Raw genomic sequence first — 22,646 nt, 5'->3', positions numbered from 1 at the left:
AAGTTGTACCAGACAGCAAACACAGGCTGCAAATGAAAAGACATCTATTTGCGGATCTATTTCTTGCAGGAGTCAAAAGGTGATGTTGTGTTTTATACTCTCTCCTTTTTTGGATCTAATCCTGTGAAAACCTTTATCTCGGTTTCTTCCCTACTTGTGTCTCTCGCCTTTTTGTTGCGTTGTAATCAAGGAAAGTGGACCATCCTTTTCTTTCAACAATAAAGTCCATTAGTGTCTCTCTTGAATCTTTTTATATCTGGTTGGTTGATTGGATGAGTGGGTTTGAAAAAATGTCACTGCTGAACAAGTGTCGTTTACCAGAAGGATTTTGGCATTGGCATAAAGATTTGAAAAATTTAGCTCATTCAAACTGCAGCTCATCCCATGTTTAATGCTGGAGGAAATGTTCAAAAGTTTAAATATGAACTTTCTTCCATTATCTGGTTTCCAAAATACACTTGTACTACAAATGCATCAGACACCATCTACTGTATTTATTGTAGGTTGCTTCCTGGATGCTGTATAAATAACTGTCCACTGCTCGTAATACTAGGATGGGTTAACAATAAAGAAATACACTTTCACTACATTGTATGTGTTTCTGACTATTAAGAATAGGCTTGTGTAGCAAAGTGTAGCATTTAAATTTTAACCTTCTCCAAAAAAACGGTATCAGACGTGATTGAAATGTTAGGTGTCTTGAGATTATAGGCTTCAAGTCCATCCGATCTGTCCAAAATTGAGGTCAAAGCAAAATGAGCCAGTGTAATGTGTGAAACATGTTTATGTAAATTTATGGAAATGACTGTCTCTTTCATACTTGCACAGTAATGATTTTAGAATGAGCTAAGAAGAGGAATTTCCTCAGTGTCTTCCTTCCCTCTGACCATCTGACAAAAAATACAACCAACCATCAGTGCAGCACAGCCAGCCTTCAGTAAATCAGTCAGTCACTCATTAAGATCAGTGTTGACAATTGTATTTATGAATTGGAATTAATGGCATTACAAATGTCTAACAATGCAGTGAGCATTAATAGGGCACCACATATATGAAATGTATATCAGTTAAACATCCAGTAGCATCAAATGTGATTCACTTGACAATTGTTGAATTAAAATCATTCAGAGAATTTTTTTAATTTCTTAATGAATATCCTGGAAACATTCAGCTCTAGTTTTTTTTATTTAGTTATTATAATAATTTTTTCTTTCAGAACATGGTTCCTTACTTTTTGATCTTATAGACATTTTGCAACATAGAAGCCTTGTGGGAGGTGAAACATGGACGCACACATTCAGTACAGACAGCACAAATGTACACATGAGGAGGAAGTTTTGTTTAGTTGTGGCAGATAACAGATCTTCAGTTTGGAATGATTGCTGTGAGGGGAGTCCCAAATCTAATTATTATTGACCTTTAAAACAAAGAGGTTACTGGAGGTCAGGATGTACAGTCTCTCATTGGTTGCTCTGAAGCCCAGGATTGGTTTATCGGAGTCCAGGCTGGCCACCTGTTGCTTGGCAACCTGTCCTACCTGACGGCCCTGCTTCCTGTTGAAGAGGACGGTTTCCACCGGCGACGGCTGTCGGTAGATGAATGTTCGGCGGAGACACTCGCACAGTGAAGCGTAGGAGAAGTCTGGAGCGCAGGTCGCAAACTTCTTATCCCGCTTGGATGCCTGGACGTAGCCTATGAAAACAGAACGGGAAGATTAGAGAAATGCAGAGAGGATCTTTGACAGGAGTGACCTGTTTACACTCACAACCTGTTTACTATCACACCCTGTTTACACTCACAACCTGTGTACACTCACAACCTGTGTACACTCACAACCTGTACACTCACAACCTGTGTACACTCACAACCTGTGTACACTCACAACCTGTGTACACTCACAACCTGTGTACACTCACAACCTGTGTACACTCACACCCTGGTTACACTCACACCCTGGTTACACTCACACCCTGGTTACACTCACACCCTGGTTACACTCACACCCTGTTTACACTCACACCCTGGTTACACTCACACCCTGTTTACACTCACAACCTGTGTACACTCACACCGGGACACTTTCACACCATTTTCAAGCATCAGCAACTCCAGCAGGTTGAACTGGGCATCCTAAACACTTTTAGGCCTTTTAAACGGACTTGAAGAAACTTGCTCGCTTAGCAACAATAAGGCTAAAATGTCTTTCCATTTAAAAAAAAATCTGATGTTGTGAATAAGACATAACATTAATTGTCTAGTCCTCAAATATATTTCAACCCCTGCTTTTTCAAATGTATTACCCAGAAACATAAATATCACATTCTTACAAATACAGTATTTTTTAGAATGCCTTGGCTGAGTGGCACCACATTTTTGTTGCACACATGCTCACAAAGGAAAAAAGATTGATCAGGTATGTGTCCAATTAGTAACCAATGAATCTATTGCTTGTAACCATTGATAGCTGGGGTATCAGGGACTTGCTCAATGGCACTTTAATGAAAATAAGGAAGAGCAAGCGCTGCCCTTTCGCCACGCAGTTTTATTCTGCTAGGCCGAGGATTAAAGTTGGATTGTTATTAGATCCACCTTCCAGTAACAAACCAATTTTATGTAACCTTTAGATCCCCACTGCCCCATCTATAAGGTTTAGGAAGGATTGGTTGGGCCACGCAGTACAGTGTGTGTTCTGGTGCATGCATGTTTTTAGCCCATTTTCTCTCTGAGCCTCATTTCGACTCACTGACATAATTACTGAAAAAATCCCCTGGGATCCATCTGCCCTCTTAAACTGTATGATGTATTCCTAACCGAAAGATTGGTAAAACTCTGCGTGCGGTGTTTAATGAAAAAGACAAATGAAGATGTCATACCTGTCAAAGTGAAAATTGAAATAAAACGTGTTCCAGAAGTCGTCGTTAAGAAGAGAAAGATGAGTAGAGGAATTTAATTAAGATGGAGATTGAAAGAGACGTGGCTCTAGAAATGGGTACACTGGCTGATGGCCTGAGTATTTGATTTGAGATTTGGAGTTAAATTAAAACAGCCTCAACCCATTAGTCAGTGCCTCAGCTAAGAGACACACTATCATCCAGACCTCTTGAAATGGTTTAAGTGCAGAGCATAGAAATCTGTTTATGATCCTATTTCCACACATTTATGTGTGCGCCCCTGTACACTACCAACAGTGTCAGTAAACTCCCTGGTCATTTACTGCAGATTTATTGCCGCCATTGGAAACATTCTGTTGTCTTGCCACTGCAGCACTAGAAGCACAGCAGCAGCAGCAGCATGACAGCAAATGTAAACACAGTTAATTGCTGTAAGAATTAATAATTCAACTCAAGTTGTCATGATATATCAAAAATAGAAATTAAGGTAGGCCTCCACTGAGACTGCTGCTTCCATCTTCAAACCACTCCCACATCCAGTAGTCTTGCTTTGCCAGACCTTCCTCCACAGCGCTGCGGAGGAGGGTCTGGCTAGTCCACACAGCATTCTGGGATGGGAGTAAAACTGCTCTGGTTTATTGGCATTTCTTTAAACCAATCACAATTGTCATGGGTAAGCACCTGGATAAGCCACGGTGGTGCTGCAAAATAGCCTCGGGAAGGAACTTGTTTTGGTGGAACCTGTGTACGTTCAAAAAGTTGTTATAGTCGGAGAAAACTCAGATTGGACCGATAGTCTAGCTAGCTGTCTGGATTTACCCTGCAGAGATCTGAGGAGCAGTTAACCATAGTCCTCAAAAAGCTTGATTAGTCGTTAAGACTAGAAAAGCTATATAGATGCAGTCCATTAACATTCATCTTTTCAATGCACATGTCTAAACATCACTAATGAATCACATCTAAAAAAATTAATATATATTTGTGTGGGTTTTTGGGAGATACTGCTGCAAATATGATGACTTCATGGCTATTTAGAAGTATATAAGCTGAAAAAGGGTTTTTAGTTGAAGCTCTTACCTAAGGCGTTGAACGTGGCAATGTGCTCCCACATGTTACTGGGTTGGTCGGGACGAGGCTGCCACACCAGAGCGTCCACATCATGTCTGAGGCAGAAGCATGGCATTTCAGAGGGGTTCCCATCAACTGTGAACAGATACTGATTGCTGCCTAGATTCACCTGGAGAGAGACAAACAGATTTCCAAATTGCAATTTAGTAGAGATTTTTAAATAACATTGTGTGAAGGGTAGATTTTCTGATGTGCTCTGTTGTCATCTGTGTGGCTGAACCTGTATAGATTTCCATCTATTTTTATTCTCTGTCTTACTTACTTATATCCTGCATTCCTTTTTTCCCTCCTTTCTTCCAGTTTATTTTTCATTTGTTTGTTTCTCTTGTTTTCCCTCCTTCATTCCTTTCTCTTTATTCCTACCTTCTTTATTGTTTTCTTTCTTCCCTCCTTCCTTTTCTTTCCTGCCTGTTTACCTTCTTTCCTTCCTTCTTTGTTTTTTTTCTCTCCTTCCTTCTTCCTTTTTTCTTTGCTTCTTTCCTTTCCATCCTCCCCTCATCCTTTGTGTCTTCCCTAATTTTTTACACTTTTCCTTCTTTCCTTCCTGTATCTCTGGTTGGTTTTGCAAATACATTAAATGTTCCTGTGTGGGATCAATAAAGTCTATTTTCTTGTCTTTGTTGATTGATTTAAAAAAATACAGGTTTCTCTACATCTTTCTTCTTATGTGGTTACCAATATAATAAAAGGAAAGATTACTGTTACTGTTTGTAGAAGATCTTTCCATTGAAATTCAGTGTGGCCATTAAGGGTGAAAAGCTGTACTGAATAGTTTGTGATAACAGCCATAAAGGCCATGTATTTGCCCAAGACTCAGTTCACTCTGATGGATGTACTTGACATAATTGCGTGTGTGTGGTTTGAAGCAATTGTAGTCTGACTCCAATTTGTTTTGGAGAGAACATGGCCGTGGTTGACATAATCGCTCCTCGACATCTGAGTGTTCACGCCGATCCCTCAGTCAGAGTCAACCCACACCCTGTGAATCCAGCTGCAAACATATTTTAGAGGCTGTCAGGCAGCGCTGTCCTCCCCATCTCAAAACACACTTGACAGGCATTGAAAATTCGGCATAAAGCAGCACACATGTTGGTGGTTGATGGTTGTGCACAATGACAAGCCTTTTAGCAAGCCATCACTCCTCCACTCTAAACTTCATTTTCTTGCCACTTGTGTTTCGACTTTGAGCATGCGGCAGACGTTCGCTCATGCTTTTGTAGATCCTGTGCGTGAGAGTTGATTACAATGACACCAGTGACTAATCCGGTCATGATTTATGGACAATAAAAAGAAACAGTACAGTGTCAAAGATTGTTATCGGTCATGGGGGGCAGAGTGTATGCAAGTTTCGTTGAACTTAAAGCCTCAAAATGATTTCAATGATTAGTTTCTCCTCTGTGCAATGGGAAATGCTAATCAATCAGTGAAATCAGCTGCTGTAAAAATGATGTCCAAACAGTCAGCCCTGCATGGCACACAGCTGCCAAATTGAGTATTATTAGACGTAAGATGGTGGTGTGCCAAGATTTTGAGATCTAACTTTTGAAATTCCCACCATTAACATCTGCCATCACAACGGAGATGAATTGGGTTTCATTTGTGCTACTCAGAGCATTGCTCAAATACATATTTAAAAAAACACAACAGCAATGCATCTTTTACAAAACAATATCCCGGTTACTCACAAAAGATCTGAAACTTGGAATTTGAGTTTGAGCCCATGAGTTTTCATATTTATTTAGAAGAAAGCTTAAACAGTTAGTCCACAGATGTAATCGGCAACTGTTTTGATTATTAATCGTACAAATTCACAGGTTCCAGCTTCTCAAATCTGAATATTTCTGTTAGAAAACACTCCTCTATGCTTGAAAACTGAAACTTTGGGTTATGAACTGTTGGTCAGACAAAACAAGACACTGTAGGAAATCAACTTGGGCTCTGCACTTACTGACAGTCTATAAAATAAGCGGTGGGGAAATAATTTGTTGCAGCCCTAGTATAAAGTAGTTTCAATTAAAACTGTTCACATAAAACATAAAAACTATGTTGGGCGATATTGAGAATTCAATTTTCAATTCAATTTCAATTTTATTTATAGTATCAAAGAGAAGACATCCCATTAGTACTGCCTGTGGTGCTGTTTGGCTAATCGCTAGTCCTCTCGGGGCACTCATTGGATTGATTTATTTCCAACCGAGAAACCGCTGCTTCATGTGATGATGCCAGACAAATCAGTCAACTTAGTAGGCAATCCGGACGTTAAAACATCAAACAAACCATTGGTTTTATATTTTCAAGATAATAAATGAAAGAAATTTTAATTTTCAGACTTGGCTGCCATCTGTGGTCGGCACATTTGCAACACAGATCCTACACTGAAACACTGAAAGCAACACATAACCAAATTTCACCACCAGTGTCTTAATCTTTCTATAAATAAAAATGTTGTCGTCAGCATCCTTAAAGATGTTATGACAACGTAAAAACTCTACACATAGTGGGTTTAAAAAAAAAGTCCAAGAGGAAGTGTTGTTTCTGATGCATTGAAAGAGTGAAAATTCACCAATACAAAATATGCCTTATAGATACAATCTTATGGATAAGCTTTCATACTTTCAGAAAATCTAGTTACATCTTTCAATATCTTAAACCTGAAATATAATAATATTATTAGCTCTTACTCATACATGCTAATGCTGAGTGGGAGTGTGTGTGGATATATGCTCTAGGAATACGGTTATTGTTTGATAAAGATATTTGGGAGCTGGAAACTCTCTACCACCTTTATTAAGAATTACATTACCAGCTGCAGGATATTAAGATTTGTTTTGTCTTCTCCAATTCAAGACATTTCAGTTGATGACTAATCATTGTTATTGTATGTATTGTAATACATAGCTCTACTCTACCTATGCCTGGCCTGGGTCTTGGGAAATAAAACTGTTTCCTCTGATAGTCTGTGGCTTGTTAATGGTCAAATTCCACACAAAAAAAGAAACATCCAATCATGAGGCTTTTGTCTCATTATTTTACAGCACATATTTTCACACAGTCTCTGGCCTGCTTTCTGTGTCAGATATGTACAGCAGAGTGTTCAGATCTTACCTTACAAACCAGGGAAATCAGAAGAATCAAAACCTCTATAAAAGAAATTCATATTCTGCTTTAGTTTCTTTACAAAGCCATTATTGAATGAGAAGGATTTAACCGCCAGCAGCAGAACAAAGCATCAGATTAAACTCTTGAATCCTGAATCAAAATTCCTGCTAATTCCTATGTTACCTGCTAAACCGAAATATGCTATTCAAAATAGAGAGCGATTAAAAACATGAAAGGTAAGCCCAGTTCTTAGGGACCAGGGGATTTTTATTAAAGAACGTGGATGACCTGGACACAGAAAAACCCTCTCAGGTGTTCTTCTGCATATACTGTTAAATGTATTTAATGCCTCTACATAGAAGAAACAGAATGGGTTAAACACAGTTTGCCTTTTTGTCTGCTTTATACCTTGTGGTAAAGCACGTTTGCTCGGGTGTATTGTAATATCTTTCTGTATAGTTACTTGATTTGCAATAAATAAAAATAATCATGTTTTAGTGTATCTGCCATACAGGTTTCCTTTTTAGAAAATATTTAGTTTTGTTTTGTTAACTGGGACAATGTGTAAAGTTGTCACTCATGGAAAAGTTGAATAGTCAATATTATTGATGATTCAAACACACAGCATAAAGTACTACAGTTGGGCTGCGTATAGACAAATACTCAAAATAAATTACCTGTTCTTAGTCAGAAAGAAGCTTTTAGTGAATACTCTTTCCTTGATATCATCAAAGGGTTTGTAGGCTTTATAGATGGATGACAGGAAGTGAGTGGTTGGCATTTCGAAAGCAAAAGCAAATGTATCTGTACACAGAGGCCATATGTCTGTAATAACAGCGGAAATGCAAACTACCTGTCATCATCATCACCGCTTCCGTCACGTTGCTGCTCACTCGCCTTTTTATCGGGAGGACAAAGCATTGTTTATTTAGACTCTCTCTTGCCCGAGACGCTGAACTTTTGCTTTTCATTTGACTGCAAAGACACAAGTTAAATCAAACAACATTCAGACATGAAGACCTTGATATCATTCAGTCTGGTGTGTGATCATGAATATTCAAGAGAAAATTCAATCTCTTTGACATCACATTTAATTATTGTCACTCTTGAATCAAAGGGGAATAAACCAGATTATTTCAATGCTGTATCATTATGTATTTTACACAAAAACTCAGAACATTCACTGTGTTCAGAGAAGCTGTCTGTGCTCTGTAATGGTAAGATGTTAATTGGCTTGCAGAGTCATTTGACAAGTTTCACATTATGTTTTTATCATCTCACACTGTAATTAGCCATGCTAGTGACTTTGTGAGGCTGTACTTCAGCACAGCTAACATGCTCACAATGACAATATTAACATGCTGATGTTTACCAAGTTGGCCTGCTAACATGTTCTAATTAGCACTGAACACAAAGTACATCAAAGGCTGATGGGAATGGTGTCAGATGAAAAGTCAGAGGATTACCAAAGTTATTTTACTTCAATTGGAGGGACTGTCTGCACCAAGTTTAATGGCAAACCATTCAATAGTTATATTAAAAAAAGATATTTCACACACAAACAAAAAAGAGTAAGCCATATGGTGGTCTACAAAGGTTTAGGCTCTGGATAAGTGAAATATTTGACCTGCTGGTGGAGTCAGCAGGGAAAAGTCAGAGGATCACCAAAACCATTAGGATTTATCCTCTGGGCACCATGGATGTCAATACCAAATAATAATAATAATAATAATATATAATAAATAAAATAATAAAATAAATGTCTGTAAACATTGCCATAGCAATCCTTTCAATAGATATTCTAGTCTGGACCAACGTGGTGGACCAACTAACTGCTATTTATATCCTTATATCCTGCACTGACGCTGCAAGTGTAACTAGAAATATTTAAAGAATATGCAACAACAATATTTGCAACACATGGCGCTAACACACATCACTTTTATTTTACATACAATATCCCTGTTTTGTTTATTTTAATGGTGTTATTGGTAATTACAAACTGTACATTTTCAAAGTTTCCTGAATCTTATTTTTCAAAGAAAGCCTTGATAGCCAAAGCCTGCAGTAAATGCAGTTAACAGATCTACTCCATTGAAAAAGGTATTACACATATGGCCAGTGGATATGACTCACAGCCTCCCTCTAGGGAAAACGGATAAAAAAACATTCTTAGTCTTTTCAACTGGGATTGGAACCGAGGAGAAGCACATCGACAAAGGCGCCAAATTAATAGGCGGTCACAATTTTAAGCTGAAAGGTTTTATATATATATATAAGGGCGGACAAAATGAGGCAGGGAAGTAAAGAATAGAAAGGTAATGCTCCCTGGACGAGATACGGAACACACACACACACACACACACACACACACACACACACACACACACACACACACACACACACACACACACACACACACACACACACACACACACACACACACACACACACACACACACACACACACACACACACACACACACACACACACACACACACACACACACACACACACACACACACACACACACACACCCAACTGTCCTTCGAAAGGCTGATGGTACAGGTACGATTCTAATCCACCTCATTTAAGGGCAACAGCTCGCCGTTGCAGAGTGAATGGAGGGAGAAACATTAAAGGCATCACAGCCTGGGCAGATACACTGCACCTTGTATTCAATACTCATCATTAGCCTTTCATTACATAGTGAAAAGGTTTGTTTGACTATTGTGAGAGTTTTTGTGATGGGGAATTCTTAACCATAAATTATTTTGCGCAAATGAAACAGAGAAACTGAAAGAGGCGCAGTGATGGACATACACTAATGTCCACAAATGAATGAATAGAGCTTTTTTCAACTGCAACAAAAATAAAACCTTAACTTAAGCTCATTATTATGTATTTCCAAAATACAGAGGTAAGTTTGTTATTGTTATTTTTTTTCTCAGACATTGTTGACGGAGGGTTGCGACAGGTTCCCATCTTCCTCAACAATTGCTGTTTTTCAGCAAAAACCTTTAGATGAGTATGGTAGAAAAGCGACAAATAATACAAGGCGGAGATTTCACGAACGATGGAAATAATGGAAAAGACAAGTTCCTTATCTTCTACCTTGAATTATTCAAGCATTCTTTTAATCTGAAAACCACACAAAAGCCATTCACAACCCAAACTAGACAAAATCCTGTTTTTCAGAATCAGTTTTTTATGGCAAAGTGTAAACACATACAAGGAATTTGACTCCAGCATTTTGTTTCTCTCACCTCACAGTAGTTGTTATTTGCTTTTTAACCAAGCTAGCTAGAATGAAATGTCTTAATAACTATTGGATAGATTGCCAGGAAATTTAGTACAGTTAGTTATGTTCCCCTGAGAATGAATTATAAAAACTTTGGTGATCTCTTAACTTTTCATCTAGTGCCAGCATCAAGTTAAAATCGTATGACCCAAATGTGAGTTTATCAATTTCCCCCTAGAGGAACAAATAAGTCTCCGGTTATCTTAAATACCTGTAAACATTCCCATCAGCCTCAGCTTTACTATTGGTGCATTGGCAAATGCTATCCTACAAACCCGCTACGATTGTAACCATTATATCCGCTAAAATCACCCTTTTACCATTGTCACCGTGAGCATGTTAGCGTGCTGATTTAAGCATTAAGCTCAAAGCACCGCTGAGCGTAAGTACATACTCAAAGAGCTGCTAAGATAGCTGTAGACTCTTGTTGACAACATAAACTGTAATAAGATAATAATTATTGTTTGTTGAAGTATATGCTGGGGATAGACTGTAAACACTATCTTAAATGCCAGCAATGTAGTTTACAAATCCGCTGTGACCTTTTGCTTCAGAGGCTAACGCTTACTGCAGCTGAAATGGACAGCCCAAGAGTCTTCGATCAGAGTACAGTAGGAAAATATCCGCTTTAATAGGTTGACAATGAGTATATGCTTCCTTTGATGCAGAGCATTGATACCATCTGATAAATGTCAACATATTCACGCCTTTCTCCACACAAAAGCAAAGTGACCTGCTGTACCCGGACAAATACATTCCCAGGATGACCATTTATAAAAATAGATGCCAGGTACAATGGTTCAGCTTCTTAATATTCAAGTCACGAGGGCAGGTGATAGAAATGGAGTTGGTGTGCCCGTTTCTTCTTCACTGGGCCTTTGTGGGGCTCTCTGAACAAGTGGCTTGTTAAAGTGCAAGGCCGGCGCTGGCTTGCTCACTGGGGGCAGTGCTGAATAAAAACATGCTCTTCTGAAGGCAGTTAGCATCAGATTGCCAGCAGTGTACTTGAGGGGAATGCAGGATGGAAGGAGGTAACAGACACGACTGAAAATGTTAAATCTTACGACTCAGGTTTGAAGGATTGGAGCATCAACGTGTTTACTAGTAAAGGAGATAGGTGTTACTCACCACCTTAGTGGGCTTGAGTGATTCTCCATCAAAGTGTGTGAGGCTGGAGCTGTCTTCTGGGAACCCATCACAGTCCTCCAGCTCCTGAGAGTTACAAGGGGGCTTGTCCCTGTCAGGGTTTCCGTTCTGGATAAAAAAGGAGGAACAGGAAAACAAGGCCGAGGCCACGGTTACACTCGTTTTGCATTTATTAACATGTAAAAGGCTTGATTTGCACTGAGGACCTCAAGTGGACCCAGATGATACTAATGAAGTGTAAGGGCGAGAGAGGATATGGCTAAAAATTACTGTTGAAAATGAGACCAAGGGTAACCCAAGTGTGATGATGTTTACAAGATGGGAAAGGACAGAGATGAGAGGCGAGAGGAGGAGGGAGGGCTGCTAAAAGCTAGAAGAGTGGACTTAAATAAGAAATGCCTGGGTTTACAGGATTGTGGTTTTAATAATTTGTATTTAATTCGCCGATAAACACAGACATTTCTGTCTTGTTATTTATCAACCATTTTGCAATTGAGTTTCTACAAAACACTATATCACAAAATATATTGATATTGTGAAATAAAATAAAACCTGTATCTTAGCCTTTGTAGATTTTATTCATAACAACATTTGGGTGCCAAATGTCAGAATAATTTCCTAATAATTTTTTAGGAATTTTCCGAAAAAAAGAATTATGAAAAGGTTTACTAATTATAGGAAAAATGGACATTAGTAAATGGAGTATTTCAGCAGCAGGTCAGCTTGAGATGTAAAAGTGTGTTGATCGAAAATCAGCCGAATGCCATAACATTTGTGAGCTAATTCTCTGAAGTTTTCTTTTTTCTTCAGAACAATGCTTAAATAACACAAAATAGCTCATGTTGTAATTGGTAGATTAGCATTTAATTCGTGGGCAGCTTTTACACCCGTAAATTTACACAAATGTTGGGTATTTTCATGCAAGGGAGGAAGCTTTGGCAGGAGATTTGTTTTAATGATGGCACCGATGAAAGACATTGTCCATAACACTTAGTATTTGAGTTATCAGCATGAGCCTCAGCCTACCAAGTCTTCAGAGGTGAGGAATGTCAGTCTCTCGTGGATGAGGGCAGCTTGCTCGTCGCTCATCACGTTCTCCCCTCTCTTGTCACCCATCACCAGCTCCGACCACATCGGTCCCTCAGTGCGCTTCTGCAGGGTCACCTCCAGGCTGATATAGAAACAAATAGAAACATATTCCTTCTCATTCAAAGTTCTGATCATCAATGAGTCATATACATGCAAATGATAAGGCTTGAGTGTGCAGACAAGCTGTGTCAGAAAGCTCACAAACTGATTTTCCATTTGTCACAAGCTGCCAAAAGGTTCCACACTTTCAGAAATTGTCTGACAGCATGAGTTTTATGAACTACTTAGCAAACGGTGTACTTGAATGAGAATGATGCAAACAACTAGTAAACATCCAATCAGGAGCAGTCTGGTAGGCTAAAATGCAGTTTTCATGAGAAAGGTCAGAGAAGAGCTTGATGGGTTATTCAGGGTGACAGGACTGTGGCTGATCTGGTTTTGACAGAAATTATGTTCCTCAGTAGCAAGTGTTTGAAGTTGCAGCAGAATAACACAAGAAAGAAAGTATATAAAAAAACGTTAGCAACATTACTAGCAGCAATTATTTTCTGTCGTCCAATAGTCACAGAAGTTCAATATTTTTTGTTGCCAAATTATGAAAAAAAAAGAATCCAACCACCAATCATTGTTTTGTACATGGCTAATTTATACAGTAACATTAATTACTGACAGACTGAGTCAGTACTGAGTCTGCATAACATTATAATGTCTTTCTACACATAAAACCTATACACTTGATTCTTTTTCACTTTACATTATGGTAATGAAGATCCATCTTTATGAATTCAAGCCAGAATACAAATAAATTAGAACAAAATCAGAATAAAATTCTCTTTTCTTCCTTTTTCCATTTTGCAAGAGCAATTTTATCTCACATTTTCCTGTCAGTTCTCAAGGTTCCGAGCATATTTAGTCACAGTGCACCAATTGCAGTATTCCATTAAGCAAAGAGAGCATAATGAACTACTGTATGTTGGTGCTTCATGTTTTGTGGTTCTGAATGTATCATGTACTCTCCAATGCATTATGGTCCACTGAATAGGGCTGAATGGTGAAAAGGTACAATGTACCGTTTTAAGTGCATCACAGTACGGCAGAGTACCACATCTGCAAACTATTAAAAGCATGTTTGATGGTGACAAAAATAAGAACAGAAACAACGTAATGCATGTTAACTGTATTATTTAGCCAAATACTGATTTTGAAATAATGTTACTGTAACAATTGTGTACCCTTTCCTTTATGGCTTATACACTTTTTTCCCCCCCCTATGCTTAGGTTTTTTTTTTCTGCCTCTTCTTTTATCTCACTCTCTGTTTTTAATCTTCCTGTAAAGCAACTTCTGTTTTAAAAAAATGTGCTAAAAATATTAAGTTTATTTCTGCATGTTATGTAAACCAATAATTACCACAATCTCTCCTGGGCATAGAAGTCCAGATAAGACTGTGCCAATGCATGCCTTGTGAATGCATTGGCAGTCTAATGTAGCTAAATATGAATTTTAAAGGAGGCACAGTAATACAAGTCTCACTCAAAAAGGGTCCATGAGCATGACAGTGAGTGAGCATTGGAACTAGTTTAGTAATTCATACAAATCCCTTATTAAATGTAATTAGGTTTAGCTTTCAACATTTGCAGGTAATTAGTTATTAAGCTAAAACACAGTTTTTAGAAGCATAATATATTAAATGTCTATGAGACATTAAAATATCAGGTGTTGCCTACTTACTATTGAATCTTATTTGTCATGATTCATTCTGTACTAGGGCAATTAGACAACAGCCAATAGTTACATTTTTGCCATTATGGAATTATAGTTAATTAGCTTCAGCTGATGTTTCCCATTTTGACCAACTATAGCCATGGTTAGCAACAGCTAAAATTGAGAAGTTTGCTACCTTAATGGTTTTCTACATTTTTCTTTGCTAATTAAAAAAAAAAAAAAAGGGTGAGGAGCAATAAAAGGTTCCAAAAAGAGAGATTTGTTGACGTCAGAATTGACGAAACTGGTAACCAGATCCAAAATGGAACTGGCTATCAGAAACCAATCCAAGTCTCTATTTTTCATGAAGAACAAAATTCAAATAAAGTTATAATAATACTAGAAGTAGAGAGTACTGTGTAATGTATGACTTCACACCTCCAAATTGTAATTACTTTGGGTTTCAGTTCTACCAACAGAAAAGTTATTTTTTTTAGGCATAAAAATAGTCAACCTATTTAACATGACATGTTGTGCACACGTTGCAGCCTCGATCGAAGAATGGGAACATGGGTCTTCAGGAGCAAATATCATTAATATTCTATTGTGCTGCTGGATGTTATGAAACAGGTCTATATTTGGGAAACAATGACAAGATATGAACGAGACACAGGACAGTTTCTTAATTCAGTTCCAGGCAGAGGAAAGCAGGATGGTGCTCAGCTGTTGGTCTATAAAATTGTTTTTTTCCCCTAGATATTTACATTGTAAAAGACCACACACACACACACACACACACACACACACACACACACACACACACACACACACACACACACACACACACACACACACACACACACACACACACACACACACACACACACACACACACACACACACACACACACACACATGTTAAACTGGGCCGGATGGATGCAAATGAATAGATATATATTATTTATACATCATGTTTTAATGTTAAACATATATGTGGAAGGCACAGTGAATTCTTAAGCCTAACTGTATGGCTACCTATATTAAGCTTATCTTCAATGTGTATATGAAATGGTTTTCTTTTCACAAATAGGCCAAATTATCTTTCCTAATAATAGGTTGGATTCATATTATTGCATATTTGAATTTTTGAACAAATATATTTTAGACATAATATGGCGGCCCCGCTGCACTTACTCTGAGGACTGAATCAGTTGATGTATTTCAAAAAGTTGAGAAAGAGTTTACTGTTCCACAACTAGGACAACATGTTCACCTGAAGCTTGGTGCTCAACAGTCGTCGCATTGAGCTCCAGTTTAGCAATATACTGCAATAATTGGAGCACAAAACCTTTGGCGAAAAAAAAAAAAAAAAAAAGTGAGCCACCACTTCATCTGGCACTGTCCTCGACCTCTATGGGACATTGAAGAAGGGTTCCAACCATGACACTCCAACAATATCATGGCATAACTCATCCACCCCTGGCACTTGGCCACTGCAGAGCTTTTCAAAGAGCTCAATGAACACTGCCATGGAGGTGGGCAAAACGGTGCCCAAAAGGAACAGTCCTATTGGTCCATTCTGTAAGGAATGGGGTGAAACGCATTCGCTTCGAGCCCTGAATTTGACCCTGTCACTTTTGCTGCGACAGCGATGTTTTCACCTTGTGAGTCTGTCGCAGCTCTCATCGCAAGTCTGTACTTTCGCTCTACAGAAGGCATGTAGTAAGCTTTCAGAAGTTTCCTGGGAGTTTCAAGTAGTTCTCCTCCCCTGCTAAAAACTGCCTCAGGGAGGCCCTGATTTAACTTCCTGAGTGGTCAGACACATTCACCTGAAAGCTCAACCTGGAGCCTGGTTACAGGAATTTGTTCCAGTCTCCCTATTCCGGGCAAGGTGACTCTTTTCCAATGGTGTTGATTGAATGTATGACGCTTCTCAAAACTGGCTCATTAACATTTTGGCTTGAGAGACCGTACGAGTACACTGTGACCAGGGTCACAGGGACAGACAAGGTAATTACAGATGGGTTCTGTTGCTCAGTGTCAAGTGAAATCCTAGCCATTATCCTTATGATTCAGAATACATTATAACATTATTAACCCCAAAAAGAAGATGAATACTTATCACATTTACTTTCTGGGCAATAAAGAAAACTACCCAACTATTAGATGCATTGCATACTTGATACATTTTAGAGACCCAAATTTCTTGACTGTATACTAGGACATTTCGAAGAGTAGTCTCTACTATCGCTAATATCACAATACGTGAAATAAGTGTCTGTATGACTACAGAAAAAAATGTGCCGTTACAGGTCAGAAAACTACTTCCTTGAATGACTTTAGAGCATTCATTAAACATTTAAAGCTGTAAATAAATAAATACAATACATTATGATGGCAAGCTCAGAATGAGTCTCAGGTCTCTTAAATCTCTAGAATGTGCACGCAAACTGTACATAGTCAATTTTCCATACATTCATACAGTTGTGAAACAATTCTCTGTTCTGAGATTCATGGGGTGCAGACTATATGCAGTATGTGAGATCTATGATTTTGATATGAGGTTGTAAAAGAAAGTAAACAAAGGAGAATAAACAAGACCGGAGATGGCAACTGTTCTTTGGAGTTGGTTTGTGTCTCCCTGTTCAACTCATTCAAAAGCAATACTGCTGTAATGTACCGTGAGGTTTCCTGTGTGTGTGTCACTGCTGTTTTTGCTCCTTTAAACACTGAAATCAAAGAGCAACTCCGAAACAAAATCAACTCAGCACACCTTTTGTCATTTTTGATGATCCAGGCGCTGGCCTCTGGGTCTACAGATGCAAACAGCTGGCCCTCCAGTAAAGGAGGGAAACCCTGAACTCCAAGCCTGATGTTGTCTGCCGTCAGCCTGAACTGCACCTCCTCTTTGGTGACACCCTCAGGCATGCGCACACACACCGTGATGTCCTCCGCTGTCTGCTGCCAGAAGTAAATGGGATCTGAGTTCAAATAGGAGAGAAATGTATGGTGCAAAAGTTAATGACAGTCCTGTGCCAGCTGGTACAGAGTCATACATAAAACATCTAATACAGTGCACGAGTTGAAGGAAATTACTGTTGAATATTCAGCGACACTGCAGATGGATGACTATTAAAATAAATGAATTATCATCCGGCAAGGGGGACTATGAGGACCGAGCTCACAGTGAAGCGAAGATTCTCTGGAACAATTTCACATCTTGACCTGCAGTCCTGATCTGATCCTGGCACACCTAAACCTTTTGCAGATTTTGTTGTGCTTCTGTACAATTATTCTTTCACTGATTTATTTTCAGATTCAGGTTTACCATTGACAGTTTAAATTTGTTGAACCTCTAGTAAAAATTAATGATATTAAATCACTATAGATATAAGTGACAATCTTAGGTCTCAATATTATAATTACGAGAGGATTTTTACAAAATGGGTAAAATTCACACCGTAATATAGATAGATATATAGATAGATACTTTATTGATCCCCAAGGGGAAATTCAAGATATAATAATATAGAGATGAGAGTACTGTCAAGATAATTTAAAATGCTCACATGGTTTTCAAATCTGAAGAGGACGTTTATACCATTTAGGAGGAAATGAGATCATGGTGGCAACATCAAATATGCATACATTTATGCCCTTTTCATAAACAAATAGGTTATCTTCTGACATTAAAGCCCCTACAACTTTCACATCTTAAGTATTTATTTATAAAATTAAATATTCATAACTAAATAAGCAACAAGCCATTTATTAAGAGTTTAATACTCAGAAACTCATCTGGACTGTGTAGGTTTAGTTTGATCAGATTTGCATAACAGTGGCCCGTCAACATAAGCAAACAACCCCTTCTGTGTTCAGACCGAAAGCAAAGTAAATTCTGCCTCACATCATTCACATGCATTTGACAGCTGGAATTTTTTTGGTGTTAATGCCCCCCAAAGAGCCAATATACCACCTGAACAGATGTTAGCTGTAAGCCCACTAGTAAAGGAAACAGCCACTGTGTCCACTCACCAGAGACCCTGGTTCTCTTATTTCCCCTCCAGTATCTCTCCTTTATCCTCGTCTTTCATTTATTAATCAGATTTCCATTGACTTGACTGCCTCTAAAATTCAAGTTCTGTCTGAAAACACAGTAATTGTTGCTATTTTGATTAAAATATTTCTAAACCCTTATGCTGCACATACCTACTCATGTCCTTCAAACCAGTGAGAAGAGCACAGACAAAAACACAAATCTCTCCTGTGAAATAACCAAAAACCTATCACTCATAGTAAAAAAACTAATTGAGAACATAGGTTTTCAGGGCCTTTAAAAGCTAAATATTTACAGTATATCCAAACCAGTAACACCACATTGCTGTCATTTGTTACATTTGCCAAGGATGGATGTGAGAGGTTTTAGCCCTTTTTTATCTGCTGTTAACAGATATTGATTATATTTAGTGCAATGTTAGGCCAACATCCAAGGAACTCGTTAGCCGTTTTTGGTGTGGATACAAGCCAGGTGCTGATTCATAATTTTGCTTAAAAGAATTTCTCCATATTGCTATGGTAAATAGGGATTTTTCTCATGAACTGCATCTCTTACTTAAATAAAAAAAATATGGCACATACTTTGATAGTGGGAGATTAAGATCACAGAATTTATTATGCATATTCTTGTATGTCTTATGTGATGATAGTTGTTATTCTACATATCATGGTAATGTGCTGTATGTGCAAGTAACTTTAGACTGTAGGGAGAAACGAAGACAGCTGGACATGTGTGTGTGAGACAGAGGCGCCACTATTTCAAGTTCATTTGTTAACTATGGCTGTGTTTGCAACAGGCTGTGTCAGCTAGATTGCTTCTACCATGTTAGGACAAAGTTGTTATGTTCATGTGATGTCATGCATATCTATGTGTTTTGTATTCTGTGTGTACTCAACCATATATAACACCTTTGTATCTTGCGGCTCAGAGAGAGAGAGAACCGATGGCTACGTAGCAGCGCTCCCTCTCACAGTATACAGATTAAACTGCCCTTAAAAGAACATCATGAGTCAGTCTCATCTGTCGTCTGATCCTGCCTCTCATCATCACTACAATTTCTTTATTTCATACATCACATGATTGTCTATCACTACTGCAGTATATACAGTTTGTGTTGCAATCCAGATCCAAATTTGAAACTTTATTTTCCATTATTCAAATAAAAATGTAGTGTTGTGCAGCACTGGAGAAGGTATGCTCTCTCTCAAAGTGCTTCCTAGTTGTGAAATGAATAGCTAAAGCAATAACTACGGTGTTTAGTTATAGTTATGAGTGTTTTAAAACGCAGCCCTGAATGAGTTCAGGCATTGGCACTCAACTACTTGCTTTATAGACCCTTTTCAAAAACATGACCGCTGCATTTCCACTTCTCTTTAACAAGCAACAAATCTGTTCTCACCATTGCCCACATTTTTAAGAAGCCAATTTTCTGCCTCTGACTTAGCACCTCCACTGGCGTGTTAGCATTCTACGATCCACTAGGAAATCATTTTAACTGTGTGGTAATGAATTAACAAAATGAGTTGTCAGAGAGAGTTGCCTTCTATATATTGTACTGGCAGCGTGAGAACAGTTGTATACCCAGAATGAAGCAGAAGTCTTATTGGAAAATGTATGAACAGCAGGCCTTGTGCCCTTCTTTAACAGTCCACAGATGCTTGATAAAATGACTTTTGCTGCCAGGTACATAATCATAAACGTAGCAAATAGTCCCATCACAACTCTGATCGGAAACAATTTTGCAGCCTTGTGCTTAAATCACATTTTCATCAACGAGTCAGAGGTTGTTCACTGATAAATATTTCTAAAATAAAGTCCCCTTGAATCCTTTAACCAACAAAGTCCTTTTCATCCGTTGCTGATCAGAAGGGAGATTGAGACATTATTTTCTTTCAGGCTACAGTTTTTTTACTGTTCTTGTCTCAGGTTTAAAGGTTTCCTCTTTTCTGTAATGTAGCTGTGAGGCATATATAATAATAAGAGCAAAATACAGTGACCTTATCACAGAACATAGATCACCTCATTTCACTAGCTGGGAAACAGAATAATCCAAACTTAATTCAGAAATACTGCTTAGTATTCTCTAGTTCAGATAATACTAATACCCCAGGTCCATAGGTTATTTAATTTTTAGATTCACATCCCAAAACTGCCAGAAAGGATGTACCAGAAAGGCCAATAATGTTGATCTCCCTCATATTTATCTGAGTTAGTAGACATTGCTGTGTGCATTCAAATGGTAAATAGTCAATTTATTTATTTTTAAAAAGGAAAGACTAGGACAGCACTCAATTAGACTTTTTATTGCCACACAGACGTTTCAGGCAAGACACCCTTCTTCAGCATGTATTCTGGCAATTTCACAAAATATAGACAGGTGGGGTTAATTATAGGTGACTGCAGGCAGCACGCCAAATACATCCATACAGATGGAACCACAATATTAACTTCATAAGAAATGGGAAAGGAAATCGCATTCATCCCTTCCTTAATGCAGGTATCAGGGAGTGTATCCAAAACGCCTCCCTTTGGAGAAGGAATCTGTCCCTATTACCACCTCTCCGTGGCATCACCACTGTCTCAATGCCCATTTACTGTAGTTTAGTTCACTCAAGCTCTGGTTCGGACTTTTAAAGTGCCCAGCAACCCAGGATTTATCATCATGATTACGAATAGGACACTTGTGTTCAAAGAGCTCTAGTTTTGTTTTACCAACGTAATTTGGTAAAGCACCAATTTAATTTAGAGTTACATGTGATTCACGTCACATGTGATGTGATTCTGCCCCTAACTCTGATGTCCACGTCTGTCCGTATGGCAATGAAAAAAATCTAATTGGAGTGCTGTCCCTAGTCTTTGATTTTCTTTTATGATCTACAAAGGATGATTATTTTTCATTTTTGGTTTCATCTTAACAGTCCTTAAAAAGGAGACACTTTAGAGACACACAGCATGCTAAACCTGCAATGTCATAAGTATGTTCTTACAGTATATTCTGAAAGAGATAAAATAAAGTCTGCTGTAAATAAAACAAAATGATGCTTTGAGAGAACAGATTGCTTCGATCCAGGGCGGCATTAAAACTTTGATTAAAAAACAAACAGAACTATGGAGGATATTTAGATACAAAATAAAGTAAATATCACTGATTCATACACAGACAACTCTGTGCCAGTTTCTCATAAACAAAACTCCTATAGAGAAAGCTCTGTGCCAGAACTGTGCTCATCTTCCACACTCACTCTGTGATTACTGGCAAAGCCTAATCACTAAAATTGGTCCAATTATAATGCTCCAAACCAACAGATCTGCTCTATATCTGGCAGGGATGTGAGGAACTGAGACATGTTCATTATCACCTTTTGTTGTTGACTGAATCAACAAAGAAACCAATGAGAAGGGGAGATGGGAGCTGCCGAATTATTTATTTAATTTCCAAATATTCTCTTTGCCTTTCTAATGTTCATCATTTAAACATTCTGTTGGCTAAACTGCTGAACAGACACAATGCCGAACCAACACTACTTACTAATCTACTTACATAAATGATCCATAGTCACTTTTTAGTACTTTTGGCATTTATACCATATATATTTATAATTTAAGTGTTTTTTTATTTTCCTGGGATGATCATATTTCAGAAACTTTTCCAACCATTGATTTGGACGCTTTCTCTATCTCTACAGTATGTATGTATGTATATATATATATATATATATATATATATATATATATATATATATATATATATATATATATATATATATATATATATATATATATATATATATATATATATATATATATATATAGACACACACACTATATATCAGCAGGTCTTCTCCATCAGTGCACCATTAAGTCACCATCTCTGCTCCCCCATTTGCATCTCCTCTCTCATCACTCTTTGAAGGAGCCTCCTCTCTTGACATCTAATCCACTTCTCCCATTTGGAAAGGAGAAAGGCAGAGCGCTGATAAAAGGATTGGCTAAAAAAGCTGCCATTATTCTGCTTCTGCACCGTCAACAGACACACACTTTGCCCTGTCTCAGTCACCTGAGATCTTTTTTTATATCTTTTGAAAAAGAGGGTGGCTGTTTGTCTGCTCGTTTAGAGGTTGTGAGTATTAAAAAGTGTTGAAAAAAAACAAACAGTTGGATATGAACATTTGGTTCAGTCCAGACACAGAATGTTTTGTGCATACAAGAAAAGTTCTGGTGATGTGAAAACC

The 22,646-nt window shown here is 38.1% G+C and overlaps 1 protein-coding gene across 2 annotated transcripts in view; it reads right to left on the bottom strand.

Annotated features, from left to right (window-relative positions):
• Nucleotides 1–963: 963 nt before the first annotated feature.
• Nucleotides 964–22,646, bottom strand: part of nudcd1 (NudC domain containing 1) — a 33,164-nt gene continuing 11,481 nt past the window's right edge. The window contains exons 6-10 of one of the 2 annotated variants that reach the window (XM_028598057.1): nucleotides 17,131–17,338; nucleotides 12,593–12,737; nucleotides 11,549–11,674; nucleotides 3,969–4,128; nucleotides 964–1,692 (exon numbers count right to left, since the gene is read on the bottom strand). In XM_028598057.1, coding sequence (XP_028453858.1) covers nucleotides 1,403–1,692; nucleotides 3,969–4,128; nucleotides 11,549–11,674; nucleotides 12,593–12,737; nucleotides 17,131–17,338 — 929 coding nt within the window. In that variant the 3' untranslated portion in view covers nucleotides 964–1,402. Of the gene's footprint in view, nucleotides 1,693–3,968; nucleotides 4,129–11,027; nucleotides 11,425–11,548; nucleotides 11,675–12,592; nucleotides 12,738–17,130; nucleotides 17,339–22,646 lie in introns of those variants that run through there. The other variant, XM_028598058.1, reaches the window with a different exon arrangement.

The sequence above is a fragment of the Perca flavescens genome, chromosome 14, assembly GCF_004354835.1.
Source record: "Perca flavescens isolate YP-PL-M2 chromosome 14, PFLA_1.0, whole genome shotgun sequence".
Classification (NCBI taxonomy): domain Eukaryota; kingdom Metazoa; phylum Chordata; class Actinopteri; order Perciformes; family Percidae; genus Perca; species Perca flavescens.
This window is presented reverse-complemented; position numbering and strand designations above follow the sequence as displayed.